Here is a 20085-nt window from a genome sequence, read left to right as displayed (position 1 = left end):
AGGTAAGGCACCTACACCGTTGATTGGGGAGGATGTATTTTAAAAGGTGAAAGATATAGATTGTGAATTTAGAAAACCTTTCGTGAAGCATGTTGGGACAAGTGGGTGGAAGAAGAGGTCTATTTTCTTCATACTGCCGTGTTGGATAACCCTAAATGTGAGACATTTTCTTGATGCTATGCATATTGAGAAAAACGTATGTGAAAGTCTGTTTGGCACATTATTCCATATTCCTGGGAAGACTAAAGATGGCATAAATGCCAGGCTAGACATGGTTGAATTGGGGATAAGGAAGGAGTTGGCACCAGAGGATAAGAGAACTCGTACATTTCTTCGTCTGGTAGCTCACACGCTTTCTTGAAAAGAGAAAAGTAGGTTTTTTGAGTTTCTTGCTTTAGTAAAAGTGCTGGAAGGTTACTCTTCTAATATTAGTAACCTTGTTTCATTAAAGGATATGAAGTTAAAAGGTTTAAAATCTCATGACTGTCATGTCTTAACGGAAAACTTTATTCCAGTGGCAATACGGGCTATTTTACTCGATAAGGTGCGAGTTACGATCACAAAGTTATGTTTCTTCTTTAAGTCTCTTTGCAGCAAAGTGATCAATCCTAGTAAATTGCCAAGATTGTAAACCTGAATCATAGTTACATTATGCGAACTTGAAATGTATTTTCCTCTAGCCTTTTTTGACATCATGGTCCATTTAACCGTCCACTTAGTTAGAGAGGTCTAACTGTGTGGCCCAGTGTATTTAAGATGGATGTACCCAGTTGAGCGTTACATGAAAATATTGAAAGGGTATGTGAAAAATCGAAGTTGGCTAGAGGGTTGTATCGTAGAACGGTATATTTGTGAAGAGGCCACTGAATTTTGTACCCATTACTTAAAAAATGCAAGTGACATTGGGGTTTCAATGTCTCGTCATGAGGGAAGGACAGATGGAGAAGGGATTATAGGAAAGAAAGTTGTAACTATTTCAAACCAACAATGGGAGCAGGCACATCTATACGTATTGCACAACTCCGAAGAGATTGAGGACTATGTGGATGAGCATATTGATGAGCTAAAGAGGGATAATCCCAATAAACTTAAAAGTTGGTACACCAAAACACACAATAAACAATTTACAGTATGGTTGAGAGAGCAGGTGCATGGCAAGTATAATAATGATCCTAATTCTGTTTCGAAGAAATTAAAGTTGTTAGTAGATGGACCAAGCAAACATATGATTTCTTTCACAAGCTACCTTATCAGTGGGTTCACTTTCTATACTAAACAGCAAGATGATCGAAGTAAACAGCAAAATAGTGGCATAACTCTTGTAGCTAGTACCATGCATATATCGAGTGCCAAAGATAAAAATCTTATCTATGCACGTATGTCATACTTTGGAGTGATTAAGGATATTTGGGAGTTGGATTACATTGAATTCAGAGTTTCGGTATTTGGTTGCAAGTGGGTAGATAATAATAATGCATTGAGGATTGATGACTTAGGGTTCATACAATTGAATTTGAATAAGGAAGGATACAAGGAAAAGCCATTCATTTTGGCTTCTCAAGCTACACAAGCATTTTATGTCCCTGACCTGGCTATTAAAGGATGGTCTATTGTTTTGTTGACTAATAAAATGAATATTGAAGAGACGGGGTATGAAGACAATGCAGTTGAAGATGATCCATTTCAAGGGACATCACTTGATTCTCATTTAAATGAAGATCAATTCATGTACGTCAGGCACGATCACAATGACGGAATATCGATTTCAAAGAGGGGGAAAGTGTTTCGTAAGAAGATCAAAACAATTCAAACCAAGAAGAATATGCAAAAACATAAGAGTAAAAAAAGAAAAAGGTCTTCTTAAACATGCATGTAAATTCTCTTATTATTTTCTTTGATTCTTTTATTTGTTTTAATTTTGTTAAAGTCAATTTCGTCATTAATGACTTTATTTTCATTTAATGGATTCTAATTCATTTTGTTTAATTGAATTTCATTGCAGATGGCAGACGATAGCAGATCTAGCACCAATAATCCATCTCAGCCAAGAGATACCTCTGACGAGGAGAGATAGTTGCAAGACGAGGCAGCACGCATACAGAGGGGCCTTTGTGTCATGCAAGAGGTTGTGAAAGCTCGAACGGAAGGAAAAAGATTTGCCATACAGTGGAATAAGAAAGGACAAGCTGTACGGTCAAATAAGTTTATCAGCTATATTGGGGCAGTGGCATGAAGCACCGTGCCCATTACAGCGCAGCACTGGAGGACGGTTGATCGTTCAGTGCGAGATGCTATTTGAACAGATATATTGGTAATATATTATAACAACTCAAATTTTGTTTTCTTACAAGCTGCGTGACACTAATGTGTTGTTTTATATGTTTTGCAGTCTGCATTTGATATAGATAAGAGCAGGAAGAAGTTTGTGGAGGGGAAGCTGGGAGGGCACTGCGCTCTTTTCGATACTTTGTGACACACAAGTACTTGAAGGATCCTTCCACAGCCGATGAGTCTGAGGTTCCTAGCTTGATACGGGACTTGGTCAAACTAGAGGATTGGGTTGCTTTTGTGACGTCACGTCGTGATAGTCAATTTCAAGCAATAATCCTCGCTCTTTTCGATATTAAATAGTCCATTTTGTTTAATCTGTATACTATTTAATTGTGAATCTACTTTGTTTTTGCAGGCATTAAGTACCCAAAATAAAGAAAGGGTAAAGAAGAATGAATATCCCTACTGAAAGAAGCGCCTGGGTTATGCGGGCCTCGAGCAAGAGGTGACTTAGAAGGAGGGATCAGATGTCACTATATCCCTTCAGATGCTGTGGGCATTGGCCAGGCAAAATAAAGATGGCCAAATTGATAATCCTCACGTTAAGGAGGTCGTGGACAGGATGGTGAGTATTATTCTAAATTAAATAATCCTCACGTTATTGTCAAAGATCTTTAAGTATGAATAACTATGTCAATGTTTGTTGCACATGAGAGTTTGTCTCAGGAAGTTTCACAGGGGGCATATTCTGCAGATGACCAGGATATATTGAGGAGGGCATTGGGGACTCCGACCATCCTGGTCTTCTTAGGGGCGTCGGTTATGGAGTCACCAAGAGGGATTACTTGGGGTACTAACAAAAGCCCTCTTCATCGTGCACGCCTTCCTTTACTGAGTTCATGGAGCTGAAGGAAGAAACACACTGGCTAAAGGAGCAAGTTAAAGCACAAGCACTCTCAATCGAGCAGTTAATCAAGAATCAAGCACCACAGCCGACTCCGAATCAAAGCCCAAGTGGCAAAGATAGTTGCACATTCCCCTTGCTACTTGAGGTATAATACTTGTGTTTATACAATTACATTCAATAATTTATATATCTAGCTAACTTGTCTCTCATGTTAAATCAGGATGAAGCGGATGTTCAGTGTATGGCGATAACCCTAAACATCACACTGTTGCAACAGGCCGTATGTTCAATTTACCGGGGTAGAGTATGATTCATAATGTGCCTCTCCCTGCTAATCATGTGAGGGTACAATTGAACACGGCTGTTGATGTGAATTATGCCCTCCTGATACCCACCCCAGATGCAGAGACAGTGGCTCAAGAAGTGGGTAGCTTTGTCGCTTGGCCTGGTTGTCTTCTTACAGTATGACATCCTTCAAAGGTATATAAGTATAGGTCTACACATTCAGCTGATTTAAAATAAACTCGGTTTTAATTACTAACAGTTTGCTTGTCAGTCTAAGGGGAAGAAGAGCCTATTAGGTGATCACTCATTATCATCGCCACAGAAGTAGCCCTCTGAGCCCATTCAAGCGGTATCATCAAGATTCCAATATGTCTTGAGGAATATGCAGTTGGGGCCAGATTAGAACATAGCGAGGATTTCATGATTCCCCTAGAGTTTGAGCCAGAGGTCTACGGTCAACTCTCGTCAAACTACGTCACGAATGAAGTATTAAAACAAATTCTGACACATGGAATGGCCAGCACAAATGCCTATAACTTTTATATCAGGTATTTGTTAAAACCTTAACTAAATACTTAAGTACTTGAGCATTTATCCTATTAATATCTTTGTTTGTTGATTTAGATATCTTTTCAAGAACTTTATAGCCCCTAGTGGCCTTGATGACAAGCTCAAGATTATCAGCTCCCACACTTTTGCTGGCCACAGACCTGATATGAAGAAAGACTTATCCAGAGACTTGTTGGATATCTTCATTTCTAGGGCAGTACCAGGGGCTCAGACTTTGTTTTTGGCGCCTTAGTATCAAGGGTACATACGTAGTATACTAAACTTTCCTAAATTCTTTCATTTTCAAAATAATTTGTAATTGTTCTAATTGTCTTTCTTATACTTAGGGGACATGGGAAGCTAATTGTGGTCAATCCCACAAAGTCGAGGATTTGGTATCTTGATTCTCTTCATGGGGATCCAACTAATCGACCATTTATGGTTTTATCGTTCAACAAGTAACATTTATATCTATTATTTAAAGTAGTATGACAATACTTGCAAGCTGCTAAATGAACTCCATTAGTTTCTTCTATTGGCAATCTAACAAAATATTCCCAAACCTCTGATGTGTGCTTAGTTTCTCTTGCCTTTCTCTTTGTACCCCTTTCATCAATACTTGTTTCCGGTGTGACAGAATTTGTTTGTGGGGGAGTAGGGGTAGGAGAAGGAGCAAGGGGAGGGAGGACAGGATGAGATGGAGGTTGAACAGGAACAATAGGGCTAGGGGCAGCAACTTCACTAGGTCTATTAGGATTTGGTGTTTGATTAGGTCCAATAGAGATTGGTGTTTCAAGAGGGGCTGAAGTAGCTTGAGACCTTCCACCAACAACCGGGGATGGTGATGTAATAGAAGTTTCATCATCCATTGCAGCTGCAATATCATATGATTGAACAAATAGCAAGAAATTTTAAATGAATAGGAGCAGAATCAAATAGCAGAAATTTCAAATGAATCAAAGCAGAATCAAATAGCATTATATCATACAAACACAAGTGGAGACTGAAGAAATACTGTGAGAAATGAATCATGGCAAGAAATTTGAATTGATACAATAATACTGATATAAAGTACAGCTCCCATGATATACCATTTGATTTAATTGATTCATTTAAAATGATTCTGCTATTCCAAATACTAAAACGAATTATTAAAAAAAAATCGAGCAATGCTTGGAAACTAAAACGAACATGGCAGTAATTACATGAATTATTTTTGAATAGACACAATAGAAGCAATGACCAAATACTTGGAAACTAAAATACTCTGCCACTAAAATCGAGCAATGCTTGGAAACTAAAATCGAGCAATGACCAAATACTCTACCACTCATTTCACGATAGAAGCACTGAAGCAGAACCATAATTGAGTCAACTCAAATTCTTGCAAACTAAAACGAACATGGCATTACATGAATTTTTTTTTTTTGAATAGACACGGCAGGCATGAGCTTGTAGATACAATTACAAAACACAGCATTAGATGTTGAATCTGAATATCTCATGCACCTCCATAGAAACAGCATTATATGAATTGTGAAACAGAAAATCAGAAATAATCCAAGCAGAATCAAATGGCACAATCAGGCGACTGAATCAAACCAGAATCAAATACAATCATATGTTACAGAGACATGCGTGGAGACTGGAGAAAGGAATCCCTGCTGTCGCAACGCACCGAATGGAGATTGGAGCCGTGGAGCAACGAGTGACTGAGAGACGTGATGGTGGTTGAGGTGTTGCAACCGAGAGATACCGAGAGACTACTCGATGAGCTTCAGATCGGAGAGACAGCAAGGTGAGGTAGGAGACTAGGAGTGACTGAGACCAACAAGGTGAGGTTTGTAAAGCATAATATTTCTCCAGATAGTGAAAAAGGAGGAAGAAATGGTCTATACCGAGAGACTACTCGGCGAGAGGCATGATCCAAGCGAGCAACGACTCGTTGAGCTGGAGTATTTGGCGAGCTTCAGTCTTCGAATCAGAGACAGCAGTGAGCAATCACAGCACACGGAGGTGGGAGACTACACTGGGAGGGAGCGACCGAGACCGAGAGGCAGGGGAGTGACCGAGACCGAGAGGCAGGGGAGAGACCGAGAGTCTGAGACCGACAGGCAGGGGAGCGTCGGAGCGACTCAGAACTGAAAGTAGGGGGAGTAACCGTGTTGCCGCGTTGGGTAAATAGGTAGGGTTCTGAATTTCTGATGAAGTGAAAGGCGGACTAATGGAGTGGTCAGTGGAGAGTGGAGACTACCATGGAGAGTGAAAGTGAAAAAAATAATAATAAAAACTTCTGGGCAGGGCCAAACGGGCAGGGCAGGGTACCCTACCCATCGCCCGACCCTGCCCGTGTTGGGCCCTGCCCAAAAGTGTTCTTTTTTTGTTTGGGCTACATTTTTTGGGGCTAGGCCAGGCATTTTTTTCCCGGGCTCGGGCGGGCACACCGGGCATGCAGGCACTATGAACACCCCTAATAATAATTGCAACCGACCGGCTTTTCTTTGTTCACTTTTTTTTTAACATGGGAAAATTAAAAAAAAGGGTTGAATTTTAAAATTTTAAATAAAAAATCACTATAAAAATATATTGATATTTGCTTTTTGAATGAAATTATTATTTTTTAATTACTATAGTAACTAATACTAATTTAAAATTTTAAAATTTAACAGTTATTTTGTGAGATTTTTTTCAAAAGAAATTGTTAACCAGATTCTTTATCCGCCCTTTCGAATTCGGAAAATTTATACGCAGCACCGAACCATAGAAATTTATGCGCAGCTTCATACGAATATTAAAAAATTAATTAAAATAATTATTTTTTAAAAAAACGGCATTGGATTCCTTGGAATATCCCCTTCAATCATTTGAATTAGGAGCTACCCAATTGATATAGAAATAGAAATCCTTTTAACATATATGTGTGTAATCAATATTAGGGCTGTGCAAACAGTTATTTGGTTTGCTTTTGGTCTAGAAACCAAAATAACTGATCACCGAATTGCAATATTTTTAAGCACCGAACCGAACCGAACTTCTATCACTAACTGAAATATTTCGGTTTGGTTTGGTTGGTTCATTCTGTTAATGCTACTAACTTTTTCCCTTGTTTAAACGAGCCATAAAATCCCAAGTGTGAGGAAGATGAAGCGGTAAGCACAGCCACAGTAGCAGAGATTGTAGAGAAGAATAGAAGCATCAATATGAAGATGAAATGGAGAAGAAAAGTGGAGATGAAGTAGCAAGGAGAGACACTGCAAAGAATAAGAGCAAAAGCATTAATATAATGTTTTTAGAGAGAGAGAGAGAGGTGCTACTGTGTCAGTAATAAAGAATAAGAGACTGTGAGAGAGAGAGAGTAGCAATGAAGAGTAAAAGAGTGCGAGGGAGATGGCATTCTACCTGAGATCGATGAGCGAGAAGATGATGGTATTCTTTTTGAAATTGAGAGAACACTGGGAGTGGGAAGAGGCCTGCAGCAAGAGAAAATGAGAGATGATGAGCTATCTTACATTAGCTTAGGGTTTGAGATACGTTGGGGCGTTGGGCTGGGTTTAGAAGCATACGAAGCATACTTTGGGCCTATTAGTTGATGGCTAACTTAGTTTCATATTACATATAATATTATATACCTTGGCAAAAAAATATATATGCAAACACACATATATTTCGGTTTTTTGGTTTAAAACTGATTTTTTTTTTTAATAAACCGAACCGAAAACCAAACACTGAAATTTAATAAAAATAAAAACCGAAACCGAACACCAAAATAACCGAACTGAAATAACCGAAAATACATTCGGTTCGGTTCAGTTATCGGTTTCGGTTCGGTTCGGTTTTGCTCACCTCTAATCAATATGAATTGTTTATGAAAAAAATTTTATCAATTTAAAAAATAAAGTAGATTGAGGTTTTACATTTAGCATTTAAATAAACCCTTCAATTAGCTTCTACATTTGGGAAGAAGTACTAAAAACAGAATTTATAAGGATGTATGCAGCTTCAGTCAAATGAGCACCGTCCCAGCCTATGTACTTCGAAGGATCTTCTCGAGTTTTCACTCCTTCATCTCCACAACAAGCTTTGTAATTGTATGCACTTCCACTTCCACAACAGGCTTTCAAACCCATAAAACCTGCAACATATTTCATTAAATTAGCACAAATTAATCAGAATATTATGATAGCTAGCTAGCGTCGGTATGATTATGGAAATGTGGAATCAGAATAATACCAAACTTTTTGGGAGAATGATAGAATGGCAATGCAGCGTTATAATTATCAGCGTAAATGACATTGGCATGAGGATGAAGCTCTTGAGAAGGTGATTTAGTTCAGCTTGAAGCCTGTGATTGTAGTATTCAGCAAACTTGTTTGACCAATCCAAGCAACCAGCTTCGTCGTAGTCATTCTTGTTGTTGCTTTCATACATTGTTAAATAGCCCTAGCTAATGGGAAATTCCCAGGAGCAAGTAGCGTTTGAGCACCTAAATCTATCAAATCCTCCAAATGGAAATCTGATTGAGCTCCTTCATGACAGATATGATAAAAACACTAGCACTTATTTTGCTAGCAGACATTATTGCAAAGCATTTCAAGGATTAGTCTTACTTTTACTGTTGAAGAGATTGAATTAATCACATGAGGCACGTGAGTTCTGATTTCCGCTAAACTCCTTCGTAAACCAAAGAGTCCATTTAAGTCATTGCCTCCTATTTCTCCCACCAGAAATAATGACTTCTCAAACACGTCCTTACAGCCTGTAAAAATAAAAACGTTAATATGTTCCACGATGCTGGTATCAAATGGGTAATGGGAAATTTGACTTGACCGAATTTCAATTATAGTATGCTCTGCTTTGGATAACTAATTTGTATGTATTAAAAAAAATTAAATTAATTATTTGTAAAATATATGTTGGTTTCTCTAAAGTATTTACCATAATCATTCACATCGAATACATTTTCTTTAGGAAAAACACCTCAGTAAAAAAGAATTATGAATTTAAGAAATAAAATGAGTTAAAATCTTATATTTAAGATAAAGAAAATTAACACTAAAACATTGGGTAACATGCTTAAATGGTTTTAATATTTGGTATAACAATTAAAACTTGGAAAAATCATAAAAAAGACCATAAAATTTAAAAAATTACAGATAAAGACCTGTTCACAAAATTGTTGTCAAAACTTGTACTATTATTGTTAAAACCTATAATAATATTATTACTGATCTTTATTTGTAATTTTTCAAATTTTACGGTTTTTTTTTGTGATTTTTTCTTAAAAATTTAACCAATGTCTGGGGAAAAAAAAAACAAAGAACTTGCTCGAGGAAGCACTGCAAATAGAAGGCAAAAATTCCTTACACCAGCACAGTTGAACTCTGAGAGAATAATTAGTACTCCCAGTATAAATACCTCTCTCTTCAAAGAAACTTACATTCAAAGCAGCTGCTCCATCAACAGAAAAATTAACTCCATCTTCTTTGCTCCAATTTCTGACTTGACCATTCTTAATTCCCAGATATGGTTTCACAATGGAATTCTTAAAGACTCAGCTGCTCAGCAAGAAGCAATTTAACACAGAAAATCCCAGATGTTGGGAGAGTAAGAGGGAGAATCGGTGATATATTTTATGTCCAAGAAAAAGAACAATGAGACCATATTTAAGGTCTGAAAGTTGCAAGGTTGGTAAATAGATGCAATGATAGTGTCCAAAATCTGAGCGTTATCGATGAAATCAGTGATAATACGTCCATCGAGCATCTTCCTGTGGGGTAACTGAAGTAGGATTCGCCGTAGGGAGGGTGGAAGAACTTGTGCGGCGGCGGCTGTTGGGAGCTGAAAAACCAGTTTCCGGTGTCAACAATGGAGTCTCCAAAGCTAAAGATAGATGTGAAGGTGCGTCGGCAATTTTATCAAAATACTATAATCAGTAAAATAATTACCCAAATGCCATAGCGTGGGAACTATTTACCCATATACCACATTTTTTTAAAAATTCGATCACTTCAAGATGAACTTTCACTCTGACAGGTAATTTTTCCAAGAGAAAAATGAAACTCGCTGAGGCCGTGAACAAGTTCAATTATCTCCATTTTCATTTTCGGCAAAAATTACAACTAAGGAAATAATTTCGTCGACGTCCGCCCTGGGTCCCTGCCTTTAAAATTGTGGAGCAAATTACAGTTAAGACCCCATCTTATCATATCTCCCACTCATTTTCTTTCACTGTACATCTTCTCCTAGATGGAATAAATATGAATAGATTTTGTAGAAAAATTGCTTTCTATCTTGGTAGTTAAATTTAGAAGAAAATATATGAATAAATTAAATAAACAAATATTTAAAAATTAACAGGTTCACAAATTTTATGAAATAGCTAAATAAAAATATTAAAAACTTTAAGTTCTTAAAATCATTTAAAATATTCTTTTTTTTCTTCAATACCCATTCTTATCTATTTCATTTTTGTTTTTTCATGAATTATTTAAAGTAACATGACACTCTCACTGTGAAAGAAGACCCGGTAACATGACATTTTCTTATTTATTTCATTTTCATTTTTTTTTAATTATTTAAGATAACATGACACTCTCACCATGATAGCTTTCAGTGTTGGTTTATTAAATTATTTTAAGTGATTTTAAGAACTTAAAGTTTTAAATATTTTTATTTAGCTATTTCATAAAATTTGTGAACATGTTAAGTTTTAAATATTTGTTTATTTAATTTATTCATATTTTTTCTTCTAAATTTAAGTACCAAGATAGAAAGTAATTTTTCTACAAAATCTACTCATATTTATTTTATTTAGGAGAAGATGTAGAGCGAAAGAAAATGAGCAATAGATATGCTAAGATAGGGTCCTAACTGTCATTTGCCCCACAATTTTAAGGGCAGGAGGACGGACGTTGATGAAATTGGCTCAGTCCCTCGTTGTTGCAGAGACCTCAGTGGAGGAGACGAATCGGAAAGAGCCATCAGAAGGGAAGGAGTGGGCCCTCTGGCCTCTGATCACTGATCAGACTATTGCAACAAGCCATGTGCGTTCGCTTGATTATCCAAAGTACGGCACTGTAACTAGGACCTACTTTTCTTTGTTCACGCGTATCAACCAGAGCCTTTAGAGTCTTTATTCACCCTTTTGAATTTGGGAAAATTATGCTAACAGCCAAGTAAAAGAAGTTATTTAGGGACGCACCCTCAAGTTTTTTTTTTGTTGGAAAAAATCATTCTGATGTCCTCAAAAAAATGGAACATTACAAAATTTCATTACCGGGAGTAGGATGTAATGACAACTTTTGGCACTTGAAATAAAGACGAATTCATGCTGCTTATTTGTTATTAAAACTTTTTTTATAGGCATATGGGTTTAGATGTAGATTTGTCATGAAAATTTTTATTCAGCATTTTTAAACTGTACGAAGTAATACTGTTATGATTTTAAATTTTTGAGAGAAAATTTGTATAAAAAAAACTTTTATATGTATTGTGCTCCCAAATGAAAACTTTAAAGATAAATTTGTATTTGAATCAAAATTATATTCTTTTATTGATAACTTATAATGATTTTATTTTAAAAATGGTTTATTTTGTTTGTAAAAAGTTAGAATTAATTTTGGTCCTCATGTTTACACAGTTTCCCATTTTCTAGCCTCCCACATGTTAATATCTGGATCCATCATTTATCCCTCAAGTTATTTATAAGTTAAATTGTTATCAATGATAAATTCATGAAATTATTCTAAAGAACTAAAATCCATATCTAGAAAATACAAGGGATAAATTTTGATGACTATATTATCTCTGCCGTCACAATTAAATTACTTTTTAAAATCTAAATTAAATTTTTACTATTTATAAAAAAAAGTAAATTTACAAATTTAAATAATATTTTCTCTAAGAGGTCACCAAGTTTTCATTTCACTTTCATTTTACTTAGCCTACTTTATGTCACTTTATATGGTGATAACCTTTTTTTTTAAATCATCGTTGGATTAATTAATGAACTATCCAAATGGTATACTGTATACACAATTTTTTTTTTGTTTTAAAATAATCATTTACTATCTCTTAACTTTCTAACCGAATGTTATGAAAAATATGTAATAATAAAATTAAATTTTTCCAACCTGAAAATAATTTGAATTATATATATATGTTTGATTACAAGCTTTACGGGATTATGATCATTACAATTGATTATTTTTTTTAAATAAGTAGACTTATACTTGATCAATATCGCAATTACTAATTTTTTTGGGCCCAAATCGCAATTACTAATTTATAACAACTTTTTAGGAACTTTTATTTTGAAGAGATAATACATGATTATTTAAAAAATTAAAGGCCATAAAACCCAAAAAAAAAAAAAAAGGATAGGGGAGGGTATGGTGCCGTAGGCGTAGGCCCCATGTAGGATTAATCAAACGGTCCATAATTGATGCGAAATTATCCATGCAAATATGATCATCCGGTCCATCACAATATGATGTGAATCAAACATAATAACATGCAATGCAAGAAATCGCACACACGCGCGCGGCAAAAGTGCATTTTTCATGCATCCTTAAATTTTTATATAGGATTTTATTTTGATCCCTTAATTTTACACTATATTTTTCAGTCCTCCAATAGAGCTAATTTTTTGAAAAAGAATGCTGTATAAAATATTAAATGTTAATAAAACTTCCTCAAATACTGACATATTAAGTTTAAATTTTTTTTTTAAAAATAACAATGAGTGCAACAAATAATCATCATTTAATGAGACCACCAATGATGCTAGCGTTATAGGACTGAAAAATATTGTATAAAATTGAAGTATCAAACTAAAATCTTATATAAAGTCAAAGGATGAAAGCAATGCAATAATGTCTTTTATATATATATATATATATATATATATAAGCATTTAAAATACAAACAGCTAAGTGAATAAGAAAAACTAAGCAGATTGATCCATATAGGAAGAACCAGTAGTGATATGGTTGTTGAAGTGCAAGGCATCAAATTTAGGAGTAGTGAGACGTCCATTTACTAAAGCTTTGGCAATGAATCTATATGCAGCTTCAGTCAAATGAACACCATCCCAGTTTATGTACTTAGAAGGATCCTCACAAGCTTTTACTCCTTCATCCCCACATATTCTTGAAGTTTTGAAATTGTATGCACCTCCAATTCCACAGCAAGCTTTCAGACTTGTAAAACCTATCATTAATTTGATTTATTCCATGAAACTAAAAATATGTTAGTGCCGCATTATTCATACGATTTAGATAATGAGTGCTATTGGAAAATATGTTTTTTTGATGTATAATGTGCAGAGAATCTATGGTAATTAAGTCATGCTATCCATAGAAATCATAAATAGAGTTTTTTATTACTCAAATTCTATGCAATAAACGGAACCCGCTTAGCTAGAGATAATTTATATATCAAACTAGACATATACAGAAATGGGTCTTGTGTATTGCTGAAAATTCAAAAGTAAATCTCACTATTCATTGTTTGTGAAAAGCATGGCTTGTAAGAAGTCTTATGTTTTATACTGACAATGATTATTAATTCTACTAATGCCTCAATTACATATTTTTAATATAAAACTATATGTAAAAAAGGGTTAAGTTGCATTTAACACCATAAAGTATTGTTTTTAATAGAGCCCTATTTATAACTAATTTTCAGTGTATTTAGCATCATAAAAGATTTTATCGGTAACAAAGAGTATCCTAAACTTAGAATACTAAATGTTTAGAACACGGGATGTTACTAGAAAAATATTTTATGGTGTTAGATTGTCAAAAATTAGTTTACGATAACGAGTGCTACTAGAAAAATATTTCAAGATGATGGATGCTACTTAACCTAGTAAAAGTGTTGTGAGTAATTTAAAGTGATAAATATTACCAAATTTGGTGGGAGAATGATAGAGTGGCAGTGCAGCGTTGTAGTAATCAGCATAAATGATATGGGCATGAGGATAAAGCTGTTGAAGGCGATTCACTTCAGATTGGAGCCTCTTGTTGTAAAACTCCACAAACTTGTTTAACCAAACCAAGCAACCAGCTTTGTCATAGTCATTCTTATGATTGCTCTGAAACCTTGTTAAGTAGGATGCACTGCACCCAATTGGAAAATTTCCAGGAACAATAAGCGTTTGAGCTCCTAGATGTATCAACTCCTACAATTTAAAACAACTAATTAATTTATGAAACAATATATATATATATATATATATATATATAAACGATGTAAAAGAAAACTGAGTACTGTATACAAACTTTTCAAATACTACTTCCGATCCTTAATATAAGAGCTAATTGACTAATTTAAGTAGATAAAAAAAGTTTGTTAAGTTAATTACCTGTAATAAACAGGTATTGTCTTTCATAAAATACTTTTACTAATAATTTGTATTAGCTAGAATTACCATTTGATGAAATTTGTAACATGTGCAACTACTATACAAGGACTACATTAAAAAAATAGATAAATATGAGAGACGAAGTGGATTGAAGTTTTATATTTAGAACCAAATTAAAAGTCAAACTAGTTCTTATATTAGGACTGGAAGCAGTAAAAAACAACAAGATATGCACTCTTATAGATCGATATATTACTACATTTATCAACAAGTGATATTCCTGAATTATTTTTGGAGCATCTTGAAAACGTATTAGTGAGTTTCAAACAGTGGGCATCTTGTAGAAGATAGTGCCGAAGTTATGATTTAATCATATACAGCCAATGATTAAAGAACCGGACCGAACCGGACGGTCGGACCAGTTGAACCGTCACCCGGACTCGTTAACGGCTCGGTTTGGACCAAAAAACCGTTCACATAGTTGAGCCGGATTGGACCGAAGTTGAGCCGTTATTAAGCCGGAAACCAGAGTTGGACCGGAAACCGGAACGGTTTTCAGAAAACCGGACGGTTTTTTAGCCTGACTGAAAAATACTAAAAAAATTTTAAAAAATAGAAGAAAAATAAAAAATTGATCCCCTTAAATATCCTAATATATTTTTAGACTATTTATAACCATATAGTATTATTTCATTGAAAATTTCATATATTGTGGTGTTAAAATCGTGAGTCGCTAGTCTTTTTATTTCGATATTTGGTCTATCTTTTAAAAAAATATTTTGATTTGAATGAATTGATAATTTGTAATATCATTAAATATTTTAAACATACATAAATTTAAATATATAAGGTTTTAGTCCATTTTCAATGATTTCATTATACTTTTAGATTATTTAAATGCATTTCTAAATTATTTAATAATTTGATATTTTTCATATATACTAATTATATGTATATAATATTGTTTTAAATTAATTATTGCGTCACCGGTCTAACCGAACGGTCCAACCGATCCGACCGATTGAACCATGACCCGTTGATCTTTCCGGTTTGATTTCCGGTCCGGCTTTTAAAACATTGTATACAGCAATGTCTTCATTTTTAAACATAAGAGTTAAATAACTAATTTGATGATATTGAACAAATTAATTAAGTTAGTTATTTATAATAAATGAGTGTTGGCTTTCTTAAATACACTTATTAATCATATGCATTGGAACTATTTCTTAATAAAACCTCTTAACACATGTAATTAATAGGAATATTTTGGAGTGAAAATTATAAATTTGAGAAACAAAATATAGAACTATAATGAACTTCTTGTTTAGTTCTTACATTAATGACAGGAGGCAATACGGAGTTTGCATAAAATGTGGGAGGGTAAAAAATATGTAGAACGGGGAGATCAGATGACATTTAAGGACCTTCTTAAGAAGATTAATGACGGTCAAAGAATCTTAAAATAAAAAAAATAAAAAATAAAAAAGACCACAGTTTACAACGTTCAAACATAACAATGAGCAATGTCCAACAATGGAATTAAGGAACCAAACTTAATTTATTAAAAATTAACATTATTTTTAAAATTATTATAGTTATCAAGAATTAAAAACTAGCACAACTTAAAGTTTAAACTTCATGAGTTAATTTTTTTTTTTGGGGCAATCATCAGCAGAATAGGGTACGAATTAATGAAGAGTTTATAGTGAATGTAGTACTTTTTTTTTTTAAATGTCAGGGATATTACATGTAACTGAATCATAGTCCATAGGAGTTTTATATAATTTAGCTTTTTTTTTCATAAAAGGAAGAAAAATTACCTTGATTGTTGAAGATATTACACTAATCACTGGGCCCACGTAGGTTTCCACCTCAGACAGCTTCATTTGCAAAGCAAAAGGATGATTAAAGTCATTCCCTCCTATTTCCCCCACAAGGAATAATGATTTTCCTAAAACTTTCTTACAACCTGCAACATTATAATTAAGATAATATTATATTATTGAAGTGAAATTGACAGACTGACAATATTTTTCTTAAGAAATTTAGATAGCCACTGAAATTTACAACAAAAGGATGCTAAAGTGTTTATCTCAACAGTTTCACTATTTTAACATTCATGAAAACGTAATTTCGTATGTGAGGATATACTAGAAAAGTGTATTATCCAATTAATAGTATCACCATAATAATAATAAAAAAACAGCTTAGAGTATTTCAGGGAGAATTTTTTTGTGAGCGAAAGCATAAATAGTTATGAATATCTTTTTGTAAATAGAAATAAATATAATAACTAGAAAAAAACTATTTTATGTAACAACATATCAAAAGGTTTTGTGTTATTTCCACGAAATTATATTCATAAAGCAGATGTGGAGAAAAATATGGCAATGTTGGGAGAATATGAAAATAAGGGAGTAGGGGAAAAAAGAAGATATTAATGGGAAAGGGTGTTACTATTTTTTTAATTAAAATCTTATCTAATTAAAGAGCAATTAAAAAATAGAAAGAAATGAAAATGAAAATAAAAATAAAATCATATAATACGTACGACTAGGACTAATAAGGGTTTAAATTAAAATGGGGGCATAACATAAACATTTTCTATGATATCCATGCGAATTTTGAAGGCAAAAATGACATATAGTCTCGGTATAAAAATCTTGATGACAGATAAGTCCCACAATTTTCATTAATTCTTTCTAGGACCAAAGTTATTTGTCTTTTTCCTTTTTTTCCCCGCCAATTTTAAATAGTTGACGGGGCCACCTTCAAGCTCACCTACATGTAGCTAGGTCCGGTGTCAACACTTGGTAGTCAGAGTCAAAGGGGACCATCTGCTTTTAAGGGACGAAACAAAAGGACAAAAGAAAAGTTAAACAATACAAATTACGTGAAACTAATTAATTATTTTAATGAATTGTAAAAACGTGCGTCAACATAATAAGTATTTGTAAAGTAAATAATAATATAAAAGCATCTCATTAATCAAAAGAACCATAGGTTCCAAACACCCTTTTAGACGGTGATTTATTCTAAACTTAAACTCTTAAGGTATGTAATATATATATATATATATATAGATATGGTGTCCAAGTAATTGACTAATCTGGGGTTCGTGGCTTATTCTCCCTGTAAAGGTTGAGTTATGCCTTATAGTATCATTAAGATCGCTAATTTAATTAATTAGTGAAAGAATGAATTGTAGAGAACTTACTTGAGGAAGAATTACAGAGAGAAGGCAACAACTCCTTGAACCAACCCAATTGAACTGTGAGGGAATCATTGGTTGGAACAGTAATTCCTCTCTCTTGAAAGAAACTTTGATCCAAAGCTGTTGCTCCTGCAACTGCAAAATTCACTCCCTCTTCCTCTTTGTTCCAATTCTTCACTTGGCCATTCTTGATTCCCAGGTATGGTTTCACCCGTGGAATCTCTAATGACTCAGCTGTACAGACCCATAACATAGTCAATTAATCAACAAAGAACAAATTTTTAAGTGGGATGGTAAAGAAAAGGATATAGAACACAAAAAAGTATAAAAAGATATCATTTGATTTGCACAGATAAGACAATAAAAATACCATTTTCCTTTCTCTTTTTTTTTTTTGGTGACAAATACCATTTTCTTTTATTCTTGTTCAGTAGTTGCTTTCAAAACCAAATATATATATAATTTTAGTGAGATTATCTCTAGCTTTTTAGCAAAAACAAATTATTTATTAATTTGATTCTATTATCAAGCCAGAAAGATACAAATCAAAATCAGAAACTATAAGGGGGAAGGGAAAGAAGAAATTAAAGGACATATATATAGCTATTTACCAATGAAATCGATGATTAGACGGCCGTCGGAGCACCTCCCTACGGGATGGCCAAAGAAGGTTTTGCCGTAGGGATGCCGGAAGCATTTATGGGACGGTGGTGGTTGGGAGCTGAAATACAAGTTTCCAGTATCAGCAATGGAGTCTCCAAAGCTGAAGATAGATGCGAAGCTTCGTCCTTCTGTGGTGGGAATCACTGATACTAATAATAACAACGCAGATCCATATATTATTAGCAATGACACAGGCCTTCGTTGTCGCAGAGACCTAACTGGACAAGATGAATCAGAATAAGCCATTGCAGGAGGAAACACAAATGCAGTTCCAAAATACGAAACAAGGGATCCTACAATAATAATCATATATGTGTGTGTGTCATGTAAGGGGAGTAAATACTATATGAATAAATTAATGGCGAAGAGTTCGGTGAAGATGAGAGAAGAAGGGTAGATGAGATATGGAGGCTTTGAAGTTGAAGCGAGTTAAACTTATAATTTTAAACAGATCTGTTGTCGGTTCATCCGCTGGTCTAACTTTGTGAAACCTTCGGTTAGATTTCATTTTCCTATAGGTGGGCTGGCCTATGCAAGCCTCTTTTCCCACAAAAGAACATCCTTTTGCCTCCTGTAGATATGATGTTTAGATAAAATTTCTTTCATTGGTATTTTGCTTCTCTCAAAATCTTCTGTTAATATGCTTTATCTTTTTGTTGTTGGTTACAGAATCTTAGCCCATGAGAATGTAAAGCCTCATCCTGAAAGCTGATTAAAGAGCAAAACTTTTGAATTACATTGATCTTCTTGCATACCTATCCCTAACCTCAAACTCTCCCCTCATTATTCCTCATTCATCAGTAGTTACGCCTTATTCAATATTTTATTTTGATTTAATAACTGCTACCTTTGATTTTAATGTAAGAGCTAAATAATTAACTTATAAATATTAAAAAATTAGTTGAAAAATTATTATAAAAAAAATGGCATCAGGTTCCTTGGAATATTCCCTCAATCATTTGAATTAGGCGCTACCCAATTGATATAGAAATCCTTTTAACATATGTGTGTAATCAATATGGATAGTTTATGAAGAAAATAAATTTGAAAAATAAAGTAGATTGAGATTTTACATTTATCATTTAAATAAACTCTTCAACTAACTTCTCTACATTTAGAACCAGAAGAAGTACTAAAAATCACACTTACTAGGATGTATGGTTATTCTATCATAACGCTGTTGAATTTTTCAAAGCTTTTATTCTTCAATCACAGGTCATCAAGTTAAGAGCGGTGTATGATCCTTTTATTAACACTCTTGTGATAAATTTGTATGCTGCTGCTTCAGTCAAATGAACACCATCCCAGCTTATGTACTTTGAAGGATCTTCACAAGCTTCCACTCCTTCATCTCCACATACTCTTGAAGCATTGTAATTGTATGCACCTCCGCTTCCACAACAAGCTTTCAGACCTGTAAAACCTGTAATTTATTTCAAAAACAAAAACAAATTAACAAAACCCAGAATATACTAATAGGCTCCATGGTTGAAGTTGAACTACCAAACTAGCTGTTATATTAAAAACAAGAGATAATAATAATTGACTTCTGCAATCTCAAATCATTATTAACAAGATATACTACAAAAACAAGTTGTAAATGTTAAAGCTGCAGGGGATATATATATTACCAAACTTTGTGGGAGAGTGATACAGTGGAAATGCAGCATTGTAATAATCAGCATAAATGATTTTGGCATGAGGATGAAGCTCTTGAAGATGATTTAGTTTAGCTTGAAGCCTTTGATTATAGTATTCGATAAACTTGTTTAGCCAATCCAAGCAACCAGCTTCGTCGAGTCATTCTTATTGTTGCTCTCATACATTGTT

At 34.0% G+C, this 20085-nt stretch overlaps 1 protein-coding gene and 1 pseudogene across 1 annotated transcript; both read right to left on the bottom strand.

The window, feature by feature from the left end:
* Positions 1-7085: 7085 nt before the first annotated feature.
* Positions 7086-9915, bottom strand: LOC114724337 (GDSL esterase/lipase At1g28610-like; annotated as a pseudogene).
* Positions 9916-12959: 3044 nt separating this feature from the next.
* On the bottom strand, positions 12960-18501 carry LOC114724324 (GDSL esterase/lipase At1g28610-like). The gene is made up of 5 exons (XM_028910661.1): positions 18204-18501; positions 17596-17826; positions 16199-16347; positions 13922-14195; positions 12960-13222 (listed from the first exon to the last, which is right to left on the bottom strand). The coding sequence occupies exons 1-5, from the start codon at positions 18499-18501 to the stop codon at positions 12960-12962; spliced, it is 1215 nt and encodes a 404-aa protein (XP_028766494.1).
* Positions 18502-20085: the final 1584 nt, after the last annotated feature.

This window comes from Neltuma alba, unplaced genomic scaffold (assembly GCF_004799145.2).
Source record: "Neltuma alba isolate B1F8T4 unplaced genomic scaffold, ASM479914v2 tig00012185_pilon, whole genome shotgun sequence".
Classification (NCBI taxonomy): Eukaryota; Viridiplantae; Streptophyta; class Magnoliopsida; order Fabales; family Fabaceae; genus Neltuma; species Neltuma alba.
Note: the sequence above shows the minus strand (reverse complement) of the source record. Positions and strands in the feature narration are given on the sequence as shown.